The sequence below is a fragment of the Trachemys scripta genome, chromosome 9 (genome assembly GCF_013100865.1).
Source record: "Trachemys scripta elegans isolate TJP31775 chromosome 9, CAS_Tse_1.0, whole genome shotgun sequence".
NCBI classification, from domain to species: domain Eukaryota; kingdom Metazoa; phylum Chordata; order Testudines; family Emydidae; genus Trachemys; species Trachemys scripta.
In genome coordinates, this window is record NC_048306.1 from 56,843,100 (window position 1) to 56,870,573 (window position 27,474).

Below are 27,474 nucleotides of genomic sequence, written 5' to 3' on the forward strand. Positions count from 1 at the left end.
AATACCACTATATAAATCCATAGTACGCTCACACCTTGAATACTGTATGCAGTTCTGGTTGCCTAATCTCAAAAAAGATAAATTAGAATTGGAAAAAGTATAGAGAAGGGCAACAAAAATGATCAGAGGTATGGAATAGCTTCCAAGGGAGGGGAGATTAAAAACTCTGGGATTGTTCATCTTAGAAAAGAGACAACTTAGGGGGGATATGATAGAGGTCTATAAAATCATTAATGGTTTGGAGAAAGTAAAAAAGAAAGTGTTTTTACTTCTTCATATAACATGAGAACCAAGGGTGGGCCAATTAAATTAATAGGCAGCAGGTTTAAACAAATACAAGGAAGTATTTCTTCACATAACACACAGCCAATCTGTGGAACTCATTGCTGGGGATGCTGTGAAGGCCAAAACAAAGACTGATTTAAAAAAAGAATGAGATAAGTTCATGGAGGACAGGTCCAACAATGGCTATTAGCCAAGATGGTCAGGGATGCAACTCCATGCTCTGGGTGTGCCCAAGCCTCTGACTGCCAGAAGCTGGGTCTAGATGACAGGGAATGGATCACTTGATAATTGCCCTGTTCTAGAGCATCTGGCACCAGCCACTGTCGGAAAACAGGATACTGGGCTAGATGGACCACTGGTCTGAGCCACTATGGCCATTCCTATGTTCTTATTTTATACTTCTAGTTTTCATTCTAATGATGCAACTTCAAAATTAGGGCTAAGAATAACGATACTCAAGGGATAGAGAAGTTTTTTTTTTGAATTAGCAATAAAGGCCAAAAAATCCTAATCTGCTTTGTTGGACCTTTTCCAACTTCTTACATTTAATAATGTTATTTCATAAATCTGATCTTTTTCAATTGCAAACTACTGAAATAAGTGAGTAGGAGTAACTGAAATAGCTTGCATATTAGATGAATGTGTAAAAAGTGATCTAGCAATTTTGTTAATCTATCTGCATCTGCTGAAGTACAGAGGAAAGATGGATGCACAACAAATGGAAGCTATTTTTTAAAACACCACAGCAAAATGCATGGTATTAGTTCAGTAATCTATCTACTGTTTGCTGTGCCAAAATGATCACACATCTACAGTGTGAAAACTAGAATCAGAAAAACAATTTTATCACCCAAAACATCAAGCATTTCAACAGCAATTTTAGCTCATAGAAAAATCAACTGTTTGTGTTTGCGAGAGGATCACAAACATAATAATTCACTCCAAATAGTATGCAGTCTAATTTGATGGGAAACATACAATTTCTGCAGATTTCACTCAGTATTACCTAGAGTGAGTAATTTAACAGGAAGAAAATATGAACAAGATGTTGGAAACAGACTGAAAATAAAATAAGTATTAAGTGAAAATACGAAGAGCCATTTATGTTAAAGTGGGTTCCCCAAAAGGCTCAAATAGACACAAATTAAATGCTCAAAAAACAATGACAAAAATGGGTACATGCAAATTCTTCCATATGGGCTGCAAAAGACTGCAAATACAGCTATACACTCTTTCCCAAATACTTTGGTGAAGTACAGTTTTGCACATACAACATATTGCATGCACAAATATAGGATCACTGAAAGTGCAGGACGCCCAGAGATCATGCTCTTTAGAGCTTTAGACCTGTTTGTGAACAAAAATCACTATTAAGAGTACAGAGCAATATTTTTTTTAAAATTAGCTTAAAAGTTTTAGATTTCTTTCTTGAACAACTGCATAATATTGTGATCTAAACATACCAATTCTCCATGCAAGTACAGAGGACAGGGACATGGAAACAAAAATTTGGTAGGTGTTTTTTTTTTTGTATCAATCTGATTTTAACCTAAGACTGGAAGCCCAATTCATAGACCTTAAAGATAAGCCTGCTATCAGAAGCCTGACAGACTTAAATTATCCCTCAAACAGCAATCATGCTAGCTGATCTCCTCTTAAAGTGACTGATGTTCTGCTTTACAAGCTACAGAAAGAGAAGCTGAAACCACAACAGCCAAAATCATGGGAGAAGAGACAAAAGCCTACACAGCTAGAACAAAGTTATCTCAGACAAGTCTGAATGTGCACCACTCGATACAGTAATACACCTTACTACAGAATAGGAATGATATTGTGGTGGATGGATAGGAGACAGACTACAAGGCATAGTAAACAATCAGGAGTGAGCAATGAGTAAGCTGTGACATTTTGCACAATAGACTTACCTAAACTAGGCCATGTTTTCTAAAGTACCCCACTGTTTTGCCAGCACAGTGTTCAACTAGAACAGTGGTCTCCAAACTTTTTTGATCGCGCACCCCTATCAGTAAAAATTTTTTGAGCATGCACCCCCAATATATTTATATTTATTTATGTATAAATTATATACATGTACTACTATCCTAATATATTATGTACATTATAAAACATACAAAAAAATTAAATTAAAAAAGGATGAGATAAAGGTGAAATAATTTTACAATTTTTATTGTATTTTATTTAACGGTACAAAAAACCTTTTTGATCTCACAATAATAATAATATTAATAATAATATTTTTTAGTGAGAGCAATGTGATTGAATATGCTTCATTATTTCTGAAAATCTTGGTTTAACTCTTTGTGATACAGTGATTTGAAGGTCTGGATTAGGGTTAAGGTGTGGGAGGGGGGCTCAGGGTGGGGGTGCACGGTCTGGGAGGGAGTTAGGGTGCGGGAGGGCGCTCAGGGTGGGGGTGCGGGAGGATCAGGCTGGGGAAGGCAGGAGGTGCAGAGCACTTACCTGGGGCAGCTCCTGTTTGGTGCAGGGGATGTGCAGGTGGCTCTGCGCAGCGCGGCACAGCCCCCATGGCCACGATTCTGGGAGCTGCCCCCCCTACCCCCACAGGGCCACCCGGAACGCAGGTGCTTTAGGGGCTGCAGGACCCTGGGCTAAGGGGGCCCCGGCCTGCAGCTCTAAAGCCCCTTTCGGAATGCGGCCTTGAGTCCTCCGGCCCGTGGAGTAGCAAGGGCAGCCGTGCAGCCAGCGGCCGGAGAGAAGCAGTGCCACGGGCCGGAGGACTTAGGGCTGCATTCCAAAAGGGCCTTTGGAGCTGCAGGCCAGGGCCCCGGGGCCCTCTTAGCCCAGGGCCCAGCAGCCCCTAAAGCCCCTGCGTTCCGTGTGGATCTGCCTGCTGGGGGGGGCAACTTCCCCGCTTGCTCCCTCCCACTCTCCTCCGGCCACCCCTTCTTCCCCCTCCCTCCGGTGGCACTCCTCCTCCCGCGCCCTCCCCCCCAAGGGATCGTCTTGCGCACCCCACTTTGGAGACCACTGAACTAGAAGATGGTGCTGGCACCATCACGTACACCTGCACTAGGCAGTTTCAGAAAACATAACACCTAAAATGCCAGCAGCTCCCTGAAGCCCTGTCTACACTAGCATTCTTACCGCTGGAGTGATACCCGCATTAACAATAGTGGGAAATTTTAAGGGAAAAAAGAAACTAGTGTAGATGCAGCCTTCCTGAGCAAGTGAGAAAACGAGACATTTTTACAGCTCGTGTTGACTTCACCTCGGGGTAAGTGAGAAGCTCCAATGTGTAAAGGGGGGCCAGGAGCACTACTTCGGATAATAGACATCTGAACATTTGTTGCCATGATATGGTGCAAGTTACTGGCATGTCCCTGCAGAAAAAAAAAAAAAAAAAAGAGGATTCCATGAAAAATGTTGCCCAGAGAGAAAGATCACATTCGCAGGTAATTGCCCACGTTAAAACGTCAAAGGCAGCAACAAACCACATTTAACAGTTTTGTGGAAATACACCAGTATGCAGAGGGATTACAAATGAGAGGGGAGTACAAACGAACATTTCTGCAGGATGAAGCTGCAGCCTCCTTGCATTTTCAATGGAAACTCTCAAACACATATCTACTCAGGCAAGTTTGTGTCAGTTACCAATTTCTCTTTCCCTCCAAGTCACTGTCCCATTTCAATTGGGCAGGTGGCATTTCTGTATCCAGTGATCTCTTTAGACAGTTCATATCAAACCATTCAGCAGAATTAGTAGAAATATGGGAGACTGGGAAGAACTGCAACATATTAAATTAACTCCTCATATTTCACTTATAACTGCCTTTCCAGGCATATTTAGGAACGTCACTTAAAAAGCAATAATTGGTGTGAATCCCTAGTAGGTAGAAACACCTACTCTAAAAATTCATGAACAGTATTGGCTAACCAATTACAAATAAAATTTAGTAGGTATCACACTTATGTTACATTATGTTAACCTAATGGTATTTCACTTGCTAGAGCTGAGTATTGTTTTTGGCAAACGAGCTTTGAAATGCAAGAATCAGGAGCATGCTTTGGCGTTAACTCCTTGACAGGCATTCACACCAAAGCCTTGCCTACGCTCAGAGCTTTCAGAAGTTCTCCGCGATTGGTCTGGTGTGGGACAGCACTGGTGGGGCTACAAAAAGAAGAACTAGTGTAAATCAGCTGCTTACCAATACATCAACTGGACTTGCTCTGAGTAGAGCTAGACAACAAGGTGATTAAACAAACAGCATCCATTTACACTAGCATGTCTGTTGGTAGAGCAGCAACACTGGGAGAGTTTAAGAAAACGCTCATTATTTCAGTCTGCTTGCGGGTCAGTATGCTACCACCTTATATGTTCTGTCAAATGGCGTCTCAAAACTAAAACTAGTAGCTTTCTAAAAGAGTAAAATGATAGCGTCACCTTTGAAGAGGGATCGTGCTTTGTTCTGAAGAATGAGCCTAAATCAGATTTCTTCAGATTTATCTGGCCCCAGCTTATCAGATGGACCAACGGAGATGCAACCGTCATCTGCCTAGGGCAGTGGTGGGCAACCTGCGGCCTATCAGGGTAATCCACTGGCAGGCCGCCAGTTTGTTTACATTTGCACAGCCGCCTGCAGCTCCCAGTGGCTGCAGTTCACTGTTCCCGGCCAATGGGAGCTGTGGGAAGTGGTGTGGGCCACAGGGACACACTGGCTGCTGCTTCTTGCAGCTCCCATTGGCCGGGAACAGCGAACTGCGGCCACTGGGAGCTGTGGGCAACCATGCAAATGTAAACAAACTGGCAGCCTGCCAGTGGATTGCCCTGATGGGCTGCAGGTTGCCCACCACTTGCCTAGGGTTTTAACAGGGTGAGGCCCTATGGCCCTTGCTTCATCTCCCTACTCAGCTGGATTTTTCTTATACATTGGTGGGGATGTCTGCTCCCATCTCCACACTCTCTTGGTGGTTACTAATACTTTGAGGAGAAATGATGGACTAGTTCACCCCCTTCTCAAGATCTCCCTGCTCTACTGATGGTTTCTGGACAGAGGAACTTTCAACCAACATCCCACTTTAGTAAATAGCAAGGTAGGGGAAAAGGAAACCTGTTGTCCACTGATTGTTGCCACAGGAATAGCTGAGGCTTGTGGGATATTGTTTTCCATGGTTACAGTAACCTGCCCAGGAACCTTGGTGGGAGCTGGCATTGTAGAGGGTGGAGCAGGAGCAATGGGCCGGCTGGGCATGGTGGGCTTCGTAGGAGGCTGCAAGAAACAAGAAAAATAGTAACAATTCAATACAAGGAAGTAGAGATCTCTCCTCAAAAATCACAGCCTGGTGAGGTTTGCATCAATAGTGCTAACAGGATGTGTGTGTTTTGGCGGGAAGGGAAGAAGCATGGGTCCCTTTCAGCTGAGAGAAACTGGAAGGAAAAAAACTCTTTTGGCTAGGGCGGGGTCTCATTGTAGACATTACTTAGCACAACAGACCCCCCAATCATATCTCCCAGAGTGTCTAGATACTACAGACCAAACAAACATCAGAAATACAGACAAAAAGCCAAACAAGAAAGACATTAGTATCCTCATTTACTTTTTAAAAAAACTTTAATCTCCCTTTTCTCTTCCCTTCTTAGTCTTTAGATTTTCTGCACAAGTCCTCTTCTGCCAATTAGATCTTAGATCATGTTTAGTTAAGGCTTAGATGGGAAAAAAGAGAAAATGGCTGTAATCAACCATTTGCTCAAGTTACAACCATCCCTTACAAAGGTCTCCTTCTTGTGTCTTCTTAACCCCATCCTCACAAAAAGGATTCTGCCCAGCTGTAGGAATTGCCTAGTTTGTGCATGAGTCTCCATAACTTCATTTTAATGCTCTATTTATATGCACAAGTGAGTATCTCATTGACATTCTTTCCTCCCTCTTCCAGGAATGAATGGAGTGCTGTAAAATTGATTTAGACCATCCTTAATCTAAGAAATAAAGCAAGTGGAAAAGCCACAAAGCCTAAGGGCTGCAAGGTTCCCAACCTGCCATCTGGAGTAGGGGCATCACACCGAAGAGGCACATATTCACAGAAGAAGAGCACAGAAAAGAGCTCAATAAATAAATAAAGCAATTTATAGAAAAGAACATTTTAGTCAAAAGAAGGTAAATGAAATAAAACTGAAATTAGCCTAGAGGTGTTTGATCGAACTGGGAAAGTATTAACTCCTCTAGTGGCTTATTTTCATTATCAACTCAGTCATGCGCCACCTTGTTACCTTCATAAGTCCCTCTGAAAAGGAAAGTGGCACTGCTGGAGTCAGATGTGCTGGCGGAGCTGTCACTGTAACCGCAGTACCCGATTGGACTGTATGGTGTGTCAACATCTGAACCTGTGGGTATGGCCGAACAACAACTGGTTCCTGTTTCTCTTCACGAGACTGTAGAGAGCCACCAGGACCCATGTGCTCTCTGGGAGCAACTTCTGACTCTCGATTAGATTCATCGCTCACTGCTGAGGAAAGAAAAAAGGAACTATAAAGAAGAGGATAAAAATGGGTAAGAAGTATGCACACTTGTCCACAAGCCCAGAAATGGAGTGCCAAATACATACATACAAAGGCAGTTTGTTTAAAACCTCCTGAACAAGAGACATTTACTGCTCCTGGTATGAAAAACCTGCTCAAAAAAACCAACGTCTCCAGAATGTCATCAATCCTCCTGCAAAGCGTGCTCTGCATTCCTCTTAGAGCCCTAAGGATTATCCCCACACATCATGGTCTAACCCAAGTCACTCACAAGGCACAATCATCCTTCTTAAAATAAACCTCTAACTGTAACCTCTCTTTAAAGTGAATAATTAAATTTAAATTAACAAAATAAGCTGATCGAGACCATCAGGCAAATGACTAAGGCATGGATTCAATTAAATTTTTTATTAAAGACTTCACTAAATGCAAGATTGTCCAACCACTTAATCTAATTAAAAATAGGAATAAAGTGTAAAAGCAAAAAACTACAACAATCAAAGCACAAAGCTGCCACAATGACAGTGATAATTAGACTAAAATTGGAATTTCTGTCTTATTTCCATCTCATAAATTCATAAGAGCACAGGAAGCTCAGCTGCAAACTATATTTAAACACTAGTTATTATTAGGCAATCAAAACCTATGTAGAATTTGTTTTATACTTACTGTACAACTCTCAGAATCTCCTACCATAATTATGCATTTGAATACTAAAAACATACTTCCTTCCATCTTACTCTATAAGATCAGATTGACTTACTGCTGGAGGCATCAGTAATGTGGTAACTCTCACTACTCAGGCCCTGATCCTGCAATGAGCTCCAGGTCGGGGCAGGCATCTGGTAGCACAGACCTCATTGCAGAATTGGGACCTAAGACATCAAACACCAGTCAAAAGTTATGGAGATAATGAAACAGTAACAGGTATTTCTAAAATGGGTTTGAAAACTATCAGACATATAGTCTCATTTAGCAAATAATTAAAGGAACACTGACAAATAGATTGTTTTTTTTTTTTAAATCCACTGACAGTGTCCCGTTAATACATCAGCTAACCCATACAGTTCTATTTATAGGTGATCGTGGTCCATGTATACTTCTGTGTGGTTTGCGCTGAAGACGCTCCCTATAGTTCCCACCTACCTGTGATTTCTTTGCAGTTTTCCCCTCCCCAACGGAGGGCCCAACTAGTATGTCCTACACCAACTAGAATTTACTTTTTAGATAATTTCTAAACAGCAGCTTGTGGTCAAAATGTTTTTGCTAACATTGTTTTCCTAGTATCAGAGGGGTAGCCGTGTTAGTCTGAATCTGTAAAAAGCAACAGCTCTGATGGTGTCAAATTTGCAAATGAACTGGAGCTCAGCAGTTTCTCTTTGGAGTCTGGTCCTGAAGTTTTTTTGCTATAAGATGGCTACCTTTACATCTGCTATTGTGTGGCCAGGGAGGTTGCTGGTGACAACCCACACACCGCAGCATAACAACTCTAACTCAGGAACCAACCCATGCAACAAACCTCGATGCCAACTCTGCCCACATATCTACACCAGCAACACCATCACAGGACCTAACCAGATCAGCTACAACATCACCGGCTCATTCACCTGCACGTCCACCAATGTTATATATGCCATCATAGGCCAGCAATGCCCCTCTGCTATGTACATTGGCCAAACTGGACAGTCACTACGCAAGAGGATAAATGGACACAAGTCAGATATCAGGAATGGCAATATACAAAAACCTGTAGGAGAACACTTCAACCTCCCTGGCCACACAATAGCAGATGTAAAGGTAGCCATCTTATAGCAAAAAAACTTCAGGACCAGACTCCAAAGAGAAACTGCTGAGCTCCAGTTCATTTGCAAATTTGACACCATCAGATCAGGATTAAACAAAGACTGCGAATGGCTATCCAACTACAGAAGCAGTTTCTCCTCCGTTGGTGTTCACACCTCAACTGCTAGCAGAGCACCTCACCCTCCCTGATTGAACTAACCTCCTTATCTCCATACTGATTTATACCTGCCTCTGGAAATTTCTATTACTTGCATCTGAAGAAGTGAGGTTCTTACCCACGAAAGCTTATGCTCCCAATACTTCTGTTAGTCTTAAAGGTGCCACAGGACCCTCTATTGTTTTCCTAAGGCAACTTGCACATTCCCAGCCCAGACTGATCCAGTATGACATGTGAGGTGTGGAAGAAGAGCTTCTTACAATTCTTCAAATTAATGTACCCAATTATATCAAAGTTTGAGTTATGTCTGTCCGTGATGTGTTTAAATATCCACAATCATCTCAATAAAATTTGCAGACCATACAGAAAATTGTCTCAAAATTCCTCGGAATAAAGCTGCTGGGTAGAAAGAATGAAACTCCAATAGCTGTCTTACCTGTAGTTGTTGGGTTTATCAACCCTGTAGATCCACTGGTGGAAATTGGGGGTGGAGCTTGTCCTAGTCCTGCAGGAGGGGCTCCAGAACGGGAAAACTGCTGAGAACTCATTTCCACCTGCACAACGTGAAGAATATTTTAAAGCAACATAATCTTAGCAATATGTTCAACGGCCAATGCTAGAGCTGACATGGATGAGATTTGATCCCTCCCAGGTCATCCAGGGTCTGAGGTGACAATTTGTAACACGGCCCCATAGAAGGACCATGAATTAAAATAAATAAATAAATAAATAAATCTGGTTTGAAAGCAGACACATTCTCGCTTGGGAATGGAAGCCGGACAGCGGTGCCCGACACTTCCACAGTCTGATCCCCGGCAGCGCGGCGGAGTTCAGTTGGGATGTGGCTGAGAGAGACCAGATTTGGGATGTTTCTCAAAGGGGCAGTACCCGGGGAACGTGGGCAGCGCTCTATACACAGCAGCACAGCAAGTGTGACCCCGTGGCTGCGGGGCAGCAGCTCGGAACATCTGCTTAACCCAGCCCCCAGCTCTGAGAGGGGGAGTCCCCAGGCACCCTCCGGCCTGCAGCGGGGACCAGCCCTGCGCCCAGGGCCTGGGAGCCATCACACCAGGGACCCCCCATAAACCGGCTACTCGGGCCTCCGCTGATTGGATGGATTAGAGCAGACGTCTTCACTAGTCCTGCGTCAATCCAGGGTCACACTGGGCCACGAGCCAATTAAACGCAGATCAAGGCTAGTGCCCTCAACCAATCAGAAGCCCGTTCTACTGATGACCTCACGAGAGAGCTAGCCAATGGGATAAGAACCTACGGACCAATAGGGAGCAAGTCTCCACGCCAGATTCCGCCCCCATTGCTGTGAGGGACGCGCAAAGCCCGGATGTTCACAAGCAATAAAGCGCAGCGACCACTAAGAAGCCTTTGCCGCCGCAGGGCAGCTTGAAACAAACGGGGGTAGCTCCCCCCGCTAACTGCCCCGGGGGAAACCGCTCTTGGCCCCCCAGAAACAACAGCCAGGTCCCCTGTCCTCCTTTCAGCCTCCCGCGATCCTCTCCCGCCGGGTCCGCTCCGGTCGCCTGGAGTCCGGCTCCGAAACCCCTTTTCGGCCGCTCGGCCGAGCCGCGAACGGAGTTGTCCCTGAGCTGGCCTACCTGCTGCCCCGCGCGCGGTGGGGCCTCGGAGCCGCGCGCGGATCCGTTTCTCCCGCTGACACCGATGCTCAGACCCAAGCTCTCCTTCCACCGCCGCAGCCACCCTCCACCTGATTGGCTCCGGTTGGTCCCGCCCACAGCGGCGTGGTCACGCCCAGTCTGCTCAGGGATAGGCTGAGACGGCGGCGTCGAAGGGGCTTCTGGGAAAAGTAGTTCAAACCGAGGAGCCGCAGAGAGAGGCCTGCTAGAATGCGGAAGAAGGCGGGGCCTGCTTTTGCGCAGTGATTGGCCAAGACAGTGGCGACGATGGGCCGGATGGAAATATAATTTGGATCCAGGGTAGTACTGAGGCGATCTCGCGAGATGTGCGTTCGTGGGAGCGGAGAGAGCCGTGAGACAGGCTTCCTGTATCGCTGAGCCTTCTTGAGCGTTGCAGACGTGTGCCTGGCGCTGGGGTTTTGGCCTTCACTTCGAGCCTGTGCGGTGGTTCGCCCGGGTTCCCCTAAGTGGACGAGACCTCCTTAGCTGGCACAGGGGATATAGCCTCATACCTGAAGCGAGCTCTTATTTTGCCGGGCAGGTACCAAGCTGTAAGCGGCTGCTCAAACAGTTATTTTTCATATCCTTATTAACACTTGTAAAGTTTGATATAAACAAAATAGCATTTCAATAAAACAATCACCTCTGCATAATCCCTAATTCTACTATACAAACCCTTTCGGACTCAGAAAATGTGAATTACCTTGCAATAGCGTGTATAGCGGAAGGCTGTGGGAATGGGAGCTTGTTAGGTTGGGTTTGGAGGAAATGAGGATGTGGATAATAAATAATAGGACCTTAGCTCTTTCCATCAGCACACCTCAAAGTGGTCAATGTTCTTATGCCCATTTTACAGATGAGGAAATTGAGATATAGAGATGAAGTGACTTGCCCAAGGTCACTCAGCAGGCCAGTGGCAGAGCCAGGAATAGAACCCAGGTCTCCTGAGTCTCAGCCTAGTAATATGGGAATGTTGGGGTAGTGGAGGAGTGTCTGGAAGGTTGGGGGGGCACTTTGAAGGTGCTTAAATGGTTTGTTTTTTTTTTAGAGATTGGGATGGGAACCAGTCTGGGGTTTTGAGGGGCAGAGGTGGCTGCTCCTGTGGTGGGAAGGTCTCTGGTCCTGCAGAGTGGTGATTACTTAGAATATATTTTAGTGACAACATAGGCACTTCTACCACCAATTTGGTGGTGGTGCTACTGAGGATGTTGATTGTTGGGTTTGGGTTTTTCCCCTAAACTGCTGAGCCTCTATCAGGCCGGGTGGATTTTGGGTCCTTGCTATCCACTATTTGCTGGATAGCTTCTGAGTCCTCAGCAATAACAGCCTGGACAGTAACATCGGCATTGGGGCCCAATATATCCTGTGTGGCTGCTCTTCAAGACTTCTGTTACTCTGGTGTATTTGATCTGAGCTTTAGCCTGTTCTGTTGCAAAGTCTGCTTGGGTGGCTGTTCAGCCTTGTTATTGGCTTTCACCTGCATACAGTCCAGCTCACTTCCATCTGGGCCTGGATAATATCCTTTCTGGCCTCGTGTTTCTGCTAATGCATCTGAAAAACATTAAAAAACTCTTCAATTTCTGGGATCTAGCATCTCCCTCCTCTTTGTTTGAAAATCTCCCCATTTATTATTAATTAATGAATAAATAGGATTTACAGGAAGAGCACAGTTCATTTGTATTTGATTTTTAAAGGCACAGTTCTGATTTCCTTGGCTTGGTGCAAAACATCCAACAGTGCGGATCACAGGGCAGCAGAACTGAGGGGGCTGAGCTGACTTAATAAGTGGGAGGGGAAAGCCCCCCTCATTTTGGGGTGGGAGGCATTTCCAGGCAGAGTGTAACGTGTCTCTCCCCAACGGAGCAGTTTTCTTGAACATTCCTAGGCTGCTTCCTTCCCTCCCTCGTGGTGTCAACTCCCGTGCCCTCGCTGGCTCTCAGGCTGGGAGGACCAGCGGTAAATTACCTGAAACAATCGCCTCCCCTTGGTCACGTTCAAGATGGCTGTCGGGCGACGCTCTAGCCGCTCCCTGGCGCTGCTTTCTTCCTCTCTATGGCAGCTGGTCCTCCACGTGTCCGGCCTCAGGGCGGAAGCGGAAGCAGAATCAGGCTGCCCGGAAGGAACCTGCCCGGAGGAGCGGCGGCGGCTGGAGCCGGAAGGGAGCGTGGCGGCCGCTCACAGGTGCAATAACCGCAGGAGCTCGTGGTTTCGGGACGTTCGCACAGCAGGTGCTTTAGGCAGCGCGCGCCCCCTCCACTGAAGTGCGGGTCACGCACTGGGCCAAGCGGCCCCTCGGCGCCCACAGAGCCGGCCGGTCCGTGTCCCTCAGGCTGTCGCTGGCCATACGGGGCAGCTCCTTCTCTCTGGGGGCTGGGGTGATGAACAGGGGGAGCCTGCTGTTTCCGTGGGGGGTGGAGAGGGGATCCAGGCTTGTTGCGGGAGGGAGACCTGAGGCAGGGCAGGTCTCTGGTGGAGCATGATGTCTGACAGGTCACAGCTCTTGTGTCCCTGCAGCCCTTCTGCGTGGACTGGAGTTGTGGGGACAGGCTTTGCCCAGGCAGACGGGCCGGGCTTTGCCCTGGTTCACACCTCGCAGGTTCCCGCTGACCATCTTCTGTGTCATTTGCCATCTGTTGTGCTTGCCGGTGTTCAGCTTGGCATCAGTGGGGCTGGCCAGCAAAGAGTCTGGCACAAGGACTGTGCTGTAATGGGAGAGTATTACCTGTGCAAGCTGAGACTGTTTGCATATACAGAATGTGAAATGCTACATGATACTAGCGTGGCTTAGGGCTCAGGGGGTTGTAGTGAGTCATACATTGCATGACATCACAGTTCATTTCTGTTTGAACAAATTCCCAATAGTGTAGAAAACACATTATGGGAGGGAGCAGCTATGCACCTCAACCGCCCTTGATGCTACTGTTACGATACGTGGACTAACGAGCATGCTTTCTTGTAATGACAGTCTTGTACAGTGACACTGTTAACGTGGTTACAGGTTTTAGCTTCCAGGGCAATATATTATTTTCCAAACCATGCTAATGCTGTCCTGTTTTTTATTCACATATTTGAAACAATTTGGGGGAGATTTTTAAAGGCACACCGGGGAGTTGAGCAATATAACTCCAAATGAAAGTAAATTGGAGTTAGGCATCTCCCTCCTCTTTCTGTATGAAAATCTCCCCATTTATTATTAATGAAGAAATATGATTTACAGGAGGAGCATGCTTCATTTATATTTGATTTTAAAATGCACTATGTGGAAACAAATTTGGATACTAGACTAGGACTCAGACCTAATTCCAACACTGTCAGTAGCTCATTGTGTGACTTTACACAAGTCACTTAATCTCTGTTTTAATATCTATAAAATGGAGATATACTTACTTTTGTAAAGTTCTTTAGGATCTAGAGCTCAAAAGTGCTAGGTTATTTGTTAAAAGGGATCTCCATCCTGTTAAAGCAAATAATTTGTGTTCAAAGTAGTGGTTCTAGTCAGACACCTTATTTATTAGGTTTGTGGTCTCACCAGTGCTTTTGGAACTTACACAAATACAGTCACTAAAGTGAATATCTAGATCTCCATTTCTAGTGGACTTAATGAGGGGCTGTGATGATGGATGTCCAATGCAGAAAAGAAACCTGGGTTTGTGTTGTCCTGACTTAACTGTGAAGGCTTAGTAGCAGTTATGAGGGAGTCTGATGGTTCCTAGCCTGTTCTTCCCATCAGCTGTGCCTCAGGATACATGGAATTTAGCTACAAGTTATGGAGAAAGTGTACAGTAGCAAATACATGATATTTAATTAAACAGTATCTATTAGTGATTGTGACACACCTGTATGTGGATACCCTTTTTATTTTGCAACTTTTGTCATGTGTCAGTGTCTGTAAATTTCTCCTGGTTCTTTCTATAGGATGCCTCTTGCAGCTATCTCCCAGCCTTTGCTATTCTTGCAGAGTGTTCAGGAGTAGGTCATAACACCAACAGCCTATGGCATATCTGTTATTAGCCCAATGTGTTCTATCTAAGCTCCAGAATCTGTTCACCTGCTGACATCCTGCCAGGTCCATGCGCAAGAATGTGGATTTCGCAGGAACAAACTCTCCCATGCCAGGTTCTGCTTCCCACCCAGTTTGTATTTGACTTGTATATATTGTTTTTCATTCCCACAGATTCTAAATCAGACTATAAATAACAGCCCATTTTACTAATGTGCTTATTCACATTAATAAAGGTTTCCCAAACTGGGTCCTATATAGGCCTATAACATCAAAGATCCTTAGTCCAAAATAGTTGGAATTTGGTGACCTTCAGGCCATGCTTCAAAAGACATCTGTTTGGTGTGTTTTTTGGAGAAGATTGAGGTTGTGCTTCCTATGTGAAGGTGTGGAAAGGAGTCTTTGCAAGGGGCAGGTTGAGCTCTTGCTGAATTAATTTAAATGCTGCTGAGACTTAATTTGTATTATTCAAGATTATGGGAACCCTAAAACATTGACAAGTCTTTTATTAGTTATTAATTCTAAATAAATATCTCTGTTCCTTCTTTTGGTCTTTAAGTTGCTGCCCAGGGGGAGGGGCTATTAGCCTTTCCCTGGAGTGTAATCCTGTGATTTGATTTCTAGACAGATTCCAGAGTATAGTGCATAGGTTCACAGACCTCTAACTTGACAGGACGCTTGGGTATGGGGTATCTGCTTGCGTCTTTCTTTAAGGAGGAAGCTGAATTTCCAGTACAGTTCAGTAGCTTTATTAAAAACAATCTATTTATGCATTAGAGAAAAGAGTAGAGTAAGAAGATTTTAAAATGAAACAAACACCTACTTTAGGGTCTGAGGTCAGCCTATTCTCCTTTCAGTTATTTCAGAGACCATGACAAGATCTGTATGTCTCAGTCATTCATGCTGTTACCATATTCATGGAGCTCAACCCCTTCATCGTTCTCAGGCCACCCCTCATGTTTCTGACTAGATTAGTTTTCTAGGAGTTCTGCTGTCAGCCATTGTCCAGAATAGTCCATGCATTGTCTTAATTATGATTAGCCATGTACTGCATCTCCACAGCAGGGGTTGTTTTGTCCATGACAGATTGTCTCCTGCTGTGCCAACATATTCACTAGACAGGACATAGTTCATTTTTCTGTTACATATCAAAACTATAATAAGAGGTCTGCCCCATCTTTGAGGGATAGGGAGGTTTATTTCAAGGAAATGAGGGCAGGCCTCTACCTGACCAAAAAACAAATGGCATGAGATTGTTTATTGTACATGTGCAGTTAATGAAACCTTAAAAGACAAGGTTCTACACAAAAGATTCCCACACAATAAACTTCACAGAACTAAAATTGACTTTGGAAGGAGGAGTTGACCTGAATGAGATTTTAAGCATTGTTTCCACACAGTCATCACTGGAATGAGATCTGTTAAACAGTACACTGCAACGATATGCAGTAGTTTGGGATAGGAAGGGCCCATCATGTGAGACATTGAGCATCCTCAGCTTCTGTTAAAGTCCATGGAAGTAGGGGGTTAGACAACAATGTTGACTGTTACAGTGTGGGAGGAGAAAGCCCAAAGTGAAGTGCTGCAGCAATCTCACATGCTGCCAACTTGGCTACTTCCCAGGGGCAACATATAGTGATTATGCAGTTGAGCAGGACACATTTATTCTAAGGGTTTATTTCTTTTAACTTAACCAAAGTTAAGGATCACATACTGAAGAAAGAGCAGAGGGAGGGTAGTTATTTGTGGAATGTTAGCTGGAAAAAAGTGACTTTAAAGGAGCAGAGTGAGCTGGTTTGGCATAGTGGAAAAGGAAAGCTGTTACTGGCAGACAGCAGCATGAAAAAGATGCAGAAATGGCATTGAGAGGTGGGTGGAGTGTTATGTACCCAGAGTTATTAAATTTTGCAAAAGGAGGAGAGGAGTGAGAGCCAAGATGTAAGCAGAGTTAGGGTGGCCCCATGTCACATTTAGTAAATGAGGCCAAGGAGTTTGAACTTCTCAAATTCTTTGTCTCATTCCTCAGACTTGGGGTGAGGCTCAGTCATCCTGGAAAAGAAAGTTAACATTAGCTGCAACATGGTGAATGGATGGGGCAGAAGAGAGGATATAATGGCATCATTTCCATGGCACATGTCTTGTAAACTATAGCATGGCCTTCCATTAGGGTCCCCACTTTATTTGTCTATAGGGCCTTCATCCTTAAGCCAGCCTCTAGAGAGAATTGAGGGCTCTTGACTCCTTGGAAAGAGTATCCCTGAGTGAAGGGACCCACTGAATCCAACTGAACCTACAGGGCCTTCTATGTAATCTTATCTGGCTCCCATCACCCTAGAGTCTGACTTTGGTCAGGCCACTAGAAATAAATCTCTACAGTTATGAAATGGGTATAGGATTTTTAATCACCATAGATAGTCAGGAACTTAGTCCTACACGTGATTTAAATTGGACTAGTTTGTAGTATGCCTTTTTTAGGGCACACTGTATGTGAGGGGTCTCTGGCAGCAAAAATGTAGAGCTGATATATTACCCACCCTCTAATTCTTTGAGAGATGTAATTAATACCAATGAGTGTGGGTTTATGGAAGATAGAGCCTATCAAGCTATTTTTTGTGCATTTGATGAGATTTCAACTGGTTGATAAAGGTAATATGTTTATGTAATACACCTAGACTCCCGTAAGACATTTTACTTGGCATACAAAACATGGTACACAATAAATGGATTAAAACTGGCTGATAGGTCTCCCAATGTAATTGGGAATGGGAATCATCATGAAGCAGGTGTGTAGCTAGTGGGGTCCTGTAGGGATCATTACTTGGCCCTATGCTATTTGACATTTCTTCTAGCTCATGGAGAACATACATATCACTGATGAAGTTTGTAGATTACACAGATGTGGGTGGGAGTGGCAAATAATGAAGAGGACAGGTCAGAGCATTCTGGATCTCTTGGTATTCTTGCTGCAAACAATCAATGCATTTTAATATGACCAAATGTAAATGTATACATCTAGGAACAAAGAATGTAGCTCTGACTCACAGGATCGGGGACTCTATCCTGGGAAATAGAGACTCTGAAAAGACTTGGAGTCTGTGTTCAGCTGAATATCCACCATGATCCTCCAGTGAGACACTATAGCCAGAAGGGCTAATGCAGTCCTTGGATGCATAAACAGGAATCTTGAGTAGGGTGGGGAGGTTAAGTTGAGTTTGTATTTGGCACTGGTGTGACAATTACGGGAATACTATGTCCAGTTGTGCTGTCCACAGTTAAAGAAGGATTTTAAATTGGAGAGGGTTCAAAGAAGAGCCACAAGATTAAAGGATTGGAAAACATACCTTATGGTGACAGTCTCAAGGTAAACAGACAAAAAGTTAAAGGGTGAACTGATCAGGCTATATGCATCTACATGGGGAAAGAGAAATTTGATAATTGGCTCTTCAGTCTAGCAGACAGAAGTCTAACAAAATCCAGTGGCTTGAAGTTGGAGCTAGACATAATTTATACTGGAAATAAAGCATAAGTTTCTAACAGTGAAGATAATTAGCCATTGGAACAATTTACCAAGAGTTGTGGTGGATTTGCCATCATTGACCATTTTTAAATCAAGATTGTAAGTTTTTCTAAAACTTATGCCGTAGTTGAGCAGAGTTCTCAGGCCCCTGGGGGGCTGAGAACAGGTTTTAGGGGGTCTGCTGAGCAGGGCCAGCAATAGACTCATTGGAGCCCAGGGCAGAAAGCCAAAGCCCCAGTGCTCTGAGCCCTGCCAGCTAGGCCTCAAGCTGAAGTCTGAGAAGCTTAGCTTCGTGGGCCCCTAGGCAGTTGCCCTGCTTGCTACCACCTAATGTCAGCCTGGCTTTTACATGCAGATAAACAGTTGTTGTGGCACATGTGGACCATAGAGTTTATAGCATGTTGGGGGGGGGCACCTCAAAGAAAAAGGTTGAGAACCCCTGCTGTAGTTCAAACAGCAATTATTTTGGGGAAGTTCAGTGGCCTATTTTATGCGGGTGGTCAGACTAGACCAGGGGTCTCAAACACGCAGCCCGAGGGGTTATTTTCTGCGGGGGCCCCCCCACCCTCCCCCAGTGTTTATCTAGAGCGGCTCCAGCCAGATGCGCACCAGGGGCAGGGCAGGCTCGCTCCCTGCCTGCCTGCCCTGCCCCTGCGCCGCTCCGGGAGGGAACCTGGGGAAGGAGAGGTGCAGGGGTGTGTTGCTGTTGCTTCAGGCACTGCCCCCAGCAGCTCCAGTTGGCCACGGTTCCCTGTTCCCAGCCAATCAGAGCTGCTGGGAGCGGTGCCTGAAGCAACAGCAACACAGACCCCTGCACCCCTCCTTCCCCAGGTTCTGTCAGCTTCCTGGAGCAGCGTGGGCGCAGGGCAGGCAGGGAGCCTGCCCTGCCCCCAGTGTGCGTCAGGCCAGAGCCCACCCCTTGACCCCCTCCTGCAGCTGAACCCCCTGCCCTGAGCTCCCTGCCACACCCCTCCTGCACCCTGACCCCTTGCTGCACCCTGCACCCCAACCCACTGCCCTGAGCCCCTTGCTGCACCCCTCCTGCACCCCAACCCTGTACCCTGAGCCCCAACCCCCTGCCACACCCTGAACCCCTGCCACACCCTGAACCCCAACACCCTGCCCTGAGCCCCCTGACCCCCTGCTGCACCCCACACCCCTCCTGCACACCAACCCCCTGCCCTGAGCTCCCTGCTGCACCCTGACCCTGTCCTGCACCCCACACCCCATCTCCCTGAGCCCCTGCCACACCGTTCCTGCTCCCTGTGGGGGCAGGGAGGGAGCGGAGTTGGGGTGGGGATTTCAGGGAAGGGGTGGAGTGGGGGTGGGCCCGAGGGGAGGGGTCAGTAAATGCGGCCCTCAGGCCAATGTACTAGTCCTCATGTGGCCCTCGTGGTCATTTGAGTTTGAGACCCCTGGACTAGATGATCACAGTGGTCTCTGACCTTCGAATCTAGAAATAAATGTGCAAAAAACCTGGTTCTCATGCCCTTGTGTTCCTATGGTTTCACTTTTGACTGTAGCGGAGGCATCTAATCTTACAATCCTTGTTTGCTAATATTCTTAGGTTCTTGGATTTTAAGTCCAGGAGGGACTATTGTGATCTAGTCTGACTTCCTGCATAATACAGGCCATTTAATTTCAAATAGAACCTGGACTTACATTTTAGTTAGACTAGGGCTCTGTACACCCCTCTTCCTCCCCCCCCCCCCCATTATAAATTTAATGTTTTGGAGAACCAAACTGAATTTTTTCCCCCCCCTCTAGGCATTTTCTATAAAATGGGAATTTTTATTGCACTTCTTGGAATCTGGTTCAGCTCTTCTCTAGCAAAGGCAGATTCTAAAGCAGTGACAACATCCCTGACTACAAAGTGGTTGTCAACCCCTTTGTTACTGGAAGCAAGGTAAGCTGTTAGTTTTCATTCACAAATCTGAAATTTAGAAGAATAAAAATGCTAGCTTGTGGGCTAAATTACACACACAATATAGTAAATCCTAGAAGAGTATTAAATGGTATTTGGCAGCATACCTTAGCAACTAGATGTAAGCACTAACGTGCTGTCTAAAACTGTTTACTCAGTCATTCTCCCCTCCCCCCCAGTATTGTGGACTTGATGCACAGTTCTGCTCTCATGTCCCATTTTTCCTATGCCTGTGTTAACAGGCTGGTATACAGTAGAGGGGAACATCATCAGTACCCCATGCCACATCACTCCCACTGCTGCTCTTCTAGCTAGCTTATCCATCCCTGCAGTGTTTCCCACTTAATCATTAGAGAGCTCCAGCCAGTTGAGGCAGCCTGCTTGTCAGCACCTCTGACTTCTGGGCTCTTGCCAACTGTAGCAGAGCATTCAGTCTCAAATGTGTCCAGAGAGTACCTGCCTCCTCATCTGAGGTAGTGAAGCTATGCCATGTATTCTCATGTAGTTCTGATTTGAAAATATGCTGGTATACCTATATAGTCTCTACTGTAAATGAATTAAAGGTGTCATATTATGTGCTGAAGAATTAAATCCAACCTGTTAATCAAAGTGCATTTTGAGATCAAAAAGATGAAGGAAACAGTGCAGGGATGTTAGTTTAGAAGAATTTGTGAAGGGAAGAGAGACAGACACCCACCCATTCACTGATCATAAGCACCTCAAACTCTCTCAATCTTGGTTCAATTGATTAGTTCTGTTTAAGGTCCTTCTAACCAAACTTTGCAAATTAAACATGATCACTGCACTTTTTGGAGGGGGGGGAAGGAATACTCCCACACATTTGATAGACACCCTTTTGGATAAGTTCCGTGTCATGAATCAACACTTGGTCAGAGCATTACATCTGTGCTAATTTATTTCCTCTCCCACCCCCAAGGGTTTTATTTATAAACACTATTCATAAAGCCTACATGTAGGGGCCCTGTCATGCCCCCAGAGGGTTCTATGGTAAAATTCCCTTGAACAGAAGCAGGATTGTATCCCGTATGTGTAATGTTGTTTGTATAGGCTCCGATCCTTCAAGCACTTAATGCATGTGTAACTTACTAACATGAGTAGCCCAGTTGTAGTCTGCATAAAGTTAAGTGCCTAAGTGTTTGCAGGTTTGGGGGTATTAGTAACCTGGCCCGGAGGGAAGATCGTTGTATCTTACACTATCAAAGTGTTTTAAATAAGTCACCGAGAACAAATAGATTTGTTAAAAAAGTGTGGAGCAATGTTTAAAAACAAAACACACTATTCACTTTTATGATGTTTTATTTAAAGAATACTTTGAATAGGAACTTTCTAGGAACATTTACAGGAAAATGATACAGGTCTGTAGGCCCAAAATCTAACCACTTCTCTTCTGTAATGTCAGTTTTTAATGCACATTTATCACCAGGGTATCTGTGGACATGAAAGTCCTTATAACATTTAGGAATGCCTAACTGTTTAAAAAGAAATATGCCAGGAGTATAGTGGTCCTGAGAAATTCTCCAATAACAAATCAATTTGCCTATCAAAACAGGAAAACAATTTTAAGCAAGGAGACAAGTTATTAATTTAAAGCTTTTAAAGAGCTGTTAAAAACACTGGGAGTGGAGAGAGCCTTGAAATTAGGAGAAATACCATGACAAAGGCATTTAAGGAAACAAGATTAAGTGCAGATGACACAAAGGATGGTACATTATGTTCCTGCCTCAGTGCATATAAAGCTGAGACTAAGCCCTTCAAAGTCTAAGCAAAATGAGGTTATGGAGAAGGTCCCAATGGTAAAGTAGGTATTAAATATTCTTGATACTAAAAAACCTGTGTTCTGTAGGTGGGAGATAGTAAAGTTAGGATCTTCATTACCTCACTTTAAGATTTAATGGAATCATCAAAATTGGATCCTTGATAGATTATTCCACAGCTTAATAGGTCTCTTGTCAGGAAGCTGTTCCTGATTTTCTGGCCAAGATTTTTTTTTAAAAAGTACCTGAAGTTAGATTCCTAAATAAGTATTTAAGAGTTTGTTTTAGACACCTTTTGCTATTCAGGTTGCTAAAAATAGGATGGAAAATGATCCCTAGTGCCATTGATTTAGTATGTTGTTTTGAAGAAGCTCTCTGTTGTCCATGCATTTTTATACTGATCATAGCTCCCAAAGGAAAGTCTTTGGCTGACATCAAAACCAGTTGGGCCTGGTTGGTAAACAAGGTGCCATAACCAGGAGCCCATCTAAAGGTTTGGGGGAGGTGAATTGTGAGATTTCACTCTTAAGAGCAGGTGCTGGCCCTGTTACTAGGGCGATGTCTACACTATGCACCTTTTAGCAACACATCTGTGCCGCTACAGCTGTGCTGCTAAAAGGCGTGCAATGTAGCCGCTGTTTGGTGTCAGGAGAGAGCTCTCCCGCTAACAAAAAGCTTCTATTCCCAACGAGTGGCGGTAGCTTTGTCTGCAGGAGAGCGCTCTCTTGCTGACAAAGCGCTATTCACACTGGTGCTTTTAATCGGCAAAAGTTTTGTCATTTGTGGGTTTGTGTGTTTTTTTTCCACACCCCCAAACAACAAGAGTTTTGTCATTCAGGTTCCATTGTAGACAAAGCCTTAGAAAGCATGTCCATGGAGAGACGCATCTCAAAAGGTACAGATGAGCCTCAACCATTGATGTGGCTGCATGACAACACTTGTACAAAAGACCATGTTTGCACCAGGTTTACAGTAGGAAATTAGGTCAGTATAAGTACATTGGAAAAATGCACACCCCTGAGTGACGCAGTTAAACTGACCTAACCCTGGATGCAGATAGCGCTATGTTGATGGGAGGACTTTTCCTGTTGACATAGTTCCTGCCTCGCCGAGATGGAGTGCCTACATTGACAGGAGAAGCCCTCCCGTCAGCAGAGGTAGTGTCTTCACTGAAGTGCTACAGTGGCAGTGTTTTAAGCATAGGCCTCCCCTTGAGATAAGAGATTAAGTGGGAAACAGACAAAGAACCAAAAAATAAATATTTCAAACACTAATGAACACCTTCAGGAAAAGTGATCATTATATCTTAAGTGTTTGATGAGCAGGCTTCTGCATTTATCTGCAGTGAGCTACGGAATGATGTGAATGTGGGTGAAACTCTAGTGCTGAATCCTCCCTCCAGTTTGATTTACTGAAACTAGTATAGTAATTTGCTGCACAGTTCTCAAGAAGTTCAAATCAGGATTAGCTCAAAATAGATTGAAACCCAGACACAAATTGCTATCATGGTTAACTTGCTTTTTACCTTATCCTGTTGCTACTTGATTTCATAGTCAAAACAAACAAACCCTTGGTGTTTGAAGCATATAATAAACTTTTCATATTAGAAAAATCTACCTACTTTATCGATTATTACTGTTAGGAATGGTTACAGGGCTATTGAAATAGGGGATTTTTGTTACGTGAAACAAATCTCACATGAAAATGTCCTGTAATTCATTGTATAAATAGTTTTCCCCACAAATATTGCTAGCTCAGACATAAAAGGGATAGACTGAAACCTCAAGTTATGTACACTTGTGCATTTTAGAGCTTATGCTTGTGAGGGATTAATAAGTGCTTTACAAGCATCCTCTGCACTAGAGATTCTCAACCTTTTCAGACTACTATACCCCTTTCAGGAGTCTGATTTGTCTTGCATACCCGAAGTTTCACCTCACTTAAAAACTACTTGCTTAGAAAAAAAAAAGACATTAAAAATACAAATGTCACAGGACACCATTACTGAAAAATTGCTGACTCTCACTTTTATCATAATTATAAAATAAATTGATTGGAATATTAAATACAGTATTTACATTTCAGTGTGATGCTTGAGCCTGTTTTTCCCCCCCCACTTATGAGACTTGTCTGAAGCCCAAGCCCCAGACGGCAGGCTGAAGAGTGTAACTTAGCTTCACAGAGTCCCCTATGGTGTGGGGCACTGGGCATTTGTCCTGCTTGCCACCCCCTAATGCCAACCCTGCACTTGCAGTCCCCCTAAACCCATTCTGCAGCCCCCAGGTTGAGAAACACTGATCTAGATAAGCTGAGTACCTACTCCCTGGAAGACCTCTGCATACCCCCAGGGGTATGCATACCCCTAGTTGAGAATCACTGCTCTACACAATTTTATCAATCAGCCTTACTTGCAGCATTCCTTCTATTTCTAGTTTCTTTCCTAGTAATGATGTTTGTTTTTCTTATATGGGCAGACATATGTTAGGGATTAAAATGTGCTGTAAAAGCTAACAATTTCATAAAGCACTGTAATTTGAGATAAATCAAAACAAGTTCTCCTGAAGATTTCCCCCTCCCCCTCTCTGTTCAGTGAATTTTTAGCAGAAGAAGGTCAAGAGAAATTCTGGACTTTTGTCGAGGCCAGTCAAGATATTAGATCATCAGATCATGGTGGTAAGATTCTGTAAACCCTTTTCCTTGCTTAATATTAATCAGCATAGATAAGAGTAAGCAAAATGTTTTACAATGTATGCAATCACAAAAAAATGGAATATAAACTCTATATAACTTAGATTGTGATGGGAACTGTGAGCTGAACAGGGCAAACAAACAGCCAGTTGATTAAAGCCAGTCTATATGTGCTAAAACTGATCTGTCAGGTTGTGCCATGGCAAGAAAATATTGTAAATGTTTTCTTTCCTTGTGTTTATTGGGAAAAGTCATTTTGTAAATAGTAAGTAGTGAGCAATTTTTAACTATATTCCCACACTCCTCATGTTTAGGCCCTGATCCTGCAGTTGCAGCTAAAGTTACATGGAACTTAGTGCAGATCCAACTGTAGAACTGGGTTCTTAAAGAAAAAAAAGGACAGGAGTAATGCTTCATATTGTTTAGTGAGATTGGCCCTTATTATTTCAGGTTTTAACTACATAATGGTCCCCTGCACTTTTCATAGTATAGATTATTGTGAAAACCCATGATTTACAGTTAAATGGCCCTCTTCTGCAATAGTCTCACATGGAGGTTAATTGCTTGTGCTCTGGCTTTGCAGGTACCAATTATTCTTCTTACCATGCAATGCTGAAAGCAGCCTGCCAGAATCTGTCACTGCTGCAGCAGAACTTGTTGAAGTTTTCCCTGTCTTTACGTTCCTATTCTGCTACAATTCAAGCCTTTCAGCAGGTTAGTACAAAGCAATGGAAGCCATCCAATGACACTGTTTCATAGGATCCAGGAAGGAAGTAGCTACTTCAGCTACCTACAGATATTAAGTTTGTGGCTCAAATAAAAATGACGAAGTAGTTTTACACTTGTTTTCAAACTACTAAAGGCCTCTATTCCATGTCATAGTCAAACCCTAGCTTGTTTTGAAAAAAAAAAAAGTTATTTTGAGGTATAACAGTGATTAATCCACTTTAAATATTTTGATGGAAAATTAATGGAGACCTGAAGAGGGGGGAAAGGGTTTATACCTTGTTTAGCTTCTTTCAGATGGCTTAACTTTTTAAAAATTTGCTGCTTACTTTAGAAATATTAATGTAAATTTCACTTTTTGCCAGAAGTGTCTCTGCAAGGCGTCAAAGATACATCTTACAATACTCAGTCTCATGTATTGAGAATATATATTTTTATCATAACACAAACTTAACTGTGACCCAGGGTTTTTGTCATCTAATTCCTTTTTAAATATTTGGGCTTTGTAAGTAAAGGGGTAGATAAGTGTATAGTTGCCTCTTAGTAACCTTAATCAAAGAGTTTTTCTATTTGTATAGTTAATCAGGTTTCATTTCCATGGCATCTGTGACATCATAAACTTACTAGTTTTTCAGTATTTCTGTTATGGGACTCTAAAGATATTATCCCCATGCATGTAGAACTGGAGTTATCAGAATCCTTAAATAGAAATTGTATTCTTTCCACCTTTATTTTACAAATCTAGTACATTTTATAGTTTGTTATAAAATATACACCATTCTGTAATGTACTTTATTTTAGTAATAGACTTGTGTTCTTTTCTGAGGAGGTTTTCCTTTTCATCTTGAATGATTTGATCATGTTTAGAGATTGACTTTTTGGTGCTTAAGCATAAGGAATTTCCTGGTATGCATAAAATGTTCTGTGTAGTTACATATGTAAAATTGTTTTATTTTGAAGTTGGGGAGGGGGGGAAAGCCCTATCATTGTAAATACCCTCTACAAACCATATCATTCGTGAAGTTTAAGTGTTAAAAAAAGTAAAGAAAGAACATTTGTTTGTTTAGCAGGTAGCTTTTAATTACATTAGTAATTGGAGTTGTACATCACCTTGAGCTCCTTGATTGGGAGCTTAGTATTATTATTGCCTAAAAGTCCTATTTTCAGTTTCATTTTGTAATTTAATGTAGTGATTTCTATTATTTTTGTTCCAAGAAAATTTTATAAACTATATCGTAACACAGATATTTTACTACAGATAGCAGCAGATGAACCTCCACCAGTGGGTTGTAACTCATTTTTTGCTGTGCACGGGAAGAAGACTTGTGAATTTGACACCCTTGAAATCCTTTTACAAACCGCTTCAGAAAGGTAGTCTTTTTATACAAGATCTAGCCCAAACTGTAACTTTGTTAGACTTATTAAGGTGGGGAAGTTTTATTGAATTCCTACTTTCTACATACTCTGTTTCCCATCTGTATTTGCCCTTTCTTAGGCAGAGTAGTAAACACATATTTGCAGTTTATTCTTTGGTGTCAAGCCAGTCAGGAATTATTGTCTCTTATCCTTCTCACTCTTAAAAATTGTACCATAAAGTAAGGATGTTCTAAAAGGAACTAGTAGAAGAGGAAGAGGTCTGTAGAAGGGCAGCAGTAATTCTTAGAAATGTGGGAAAGTGTCCAGGTAAAGAGTTTAAAAAAAAAAAAGTAGTAACTTAAAAAGAAGAGATGAGGAAGAGCTGACATAAGATATAAAAGTTAATGAATGGTTAAGGAGAGGTCAGTCAGATGCTCCTGTTTCTCTTTTCTTAAAATAAGAGCAAAGGGAAAAATCAAAAATAAAAGGCCACACATCTAAAACTGGTAGTTCCTCTCCCACTCCTCCAAAATGCATTTGTCATCAAGCTATTTCTGGTGGACCAGGCTGATATGAACACCACAGAAAAATGTGGAGTGGAGAAAGGAGGTATGTGGGGGGGGGGGGGAAAGGGAGGGAGAAAAGAGGGAATATAGAGCCAGAGAAAGTGTAGTAATAATACACTTTTATAAGTATTATTTCATCCTCATCTATTCTGAAAGCTTTTAGTGCTGTTTCCCCATAGTTCTCTTACCTCTAGAGTAAGTCCAAAGTTTTCTAGGGAGGTAGGCTGCAGTTGGTGCCTCATTCTCCCTAAACTCAGAATTGTTTGCCCCTTTTCTGGAGCTGTTCTTTCTCCTTCCCCCATCTTCTTGAGAGCTGCTTCAATCATCTTTCTCCTTGGAATGAGCTGGCCCTGATTTATGTAGGGCCAGACCCCTCCCACTCCCAGCAGCCTCTGAGAGGACTGCTTAATTGGAGTCAGCTGCTTGCCCACCCCCTCACCCCCATGTGATAGCTGACTGTTTCACAACATTATTTATCTTTGGAATTTGCTGCTGCTGGATATTATTGGGGGCAAGCATTTTAGGATTA

The 27,474-nt window shown here is 43.5% G+C and overlaps 2 protein-coding genes across 9 annotated transcripts in view; one reads left to right on the top strand and one right to left on the bottom strand.

Moving 5' to 3' along the window:
- SAP130 (Sin3A associated protein 130) overlaps positions 1–10,482 on the bottom strand; it is a 33,359-nt gene extending 22,877 nt beyond the window's left edge. The window contains exons 1-5 of one of the 5 annotated variants that reach the window (XM_034781986.1): positions 10,355–10,482; positions 9,178–9,295; positions 6,533–6,765; positions 5,376–5,534; positions 3,536–3,647 (exon numbers count right to left, since the gene is read on the bottom strand). In XM_034781986.1, the coding sequence (XP_034637877.1) occupies positions 3,536–3,647; positions 5,376–5,534; positions 6,533–6,765; positions 9,178–9,289 (616 nt within the window). In that variant the 5' untranslated portion in view covers positions 9,290–9,295; positions 10,355–10,482. Of the gene's footprint in view, positions 1–3,535; positions 3,648–5,375; positions 5,535–6,532; positions 6,769–9,177; positions 9,296–10,354 lie in introns of those variants that run through there. The other 4 variants (XM_034781984.1, XM_034781983.1, XM_034781982.1 and 1 more) reach the window with 4 other exon arrangements.
- Positions 10,483–10,782: 300 nt separating this feature from the next.
- Positions 10,783–27,474, top strand: part of UGGT1 (UDP-glucose glycoprotein glucosyltransferase 1) — a 93,878-nt gene continuing 77,186 nt past the window's right edge. The window contains exons 1-5 of one of the 4 annotated variants that reach the window (XM_034781979.1): positions 10,783–10,944; positions 19,678–19,816; positions 24,200–24,282; positions 24,881–25,011; positions 26,282–26,394. In XM_034781979.1, the coding sequence (XP_034637870.1) occupies positions 19,692–19,816; positions 24,200–24,282; positions 24,881–25,011; positions 26,282–26,394 (452 nt within the window). In that variant the 5' untranslated portion in view covers positions 10,783–10,944; positions 19,678–19,691. Of the gene's footprint in view, positions 10,945–12,472; positions 12,622–19,677; positions 19,817–24,199; positions 24,283–24,880; positions 25,012–26,281; positions 26,395–27,474 lie in introns of those variants that run through there. The other 3 variants (XM_034781977.1, XM_034781980.1, XM_034781978.1) reach the window with 3 other exon arrangements.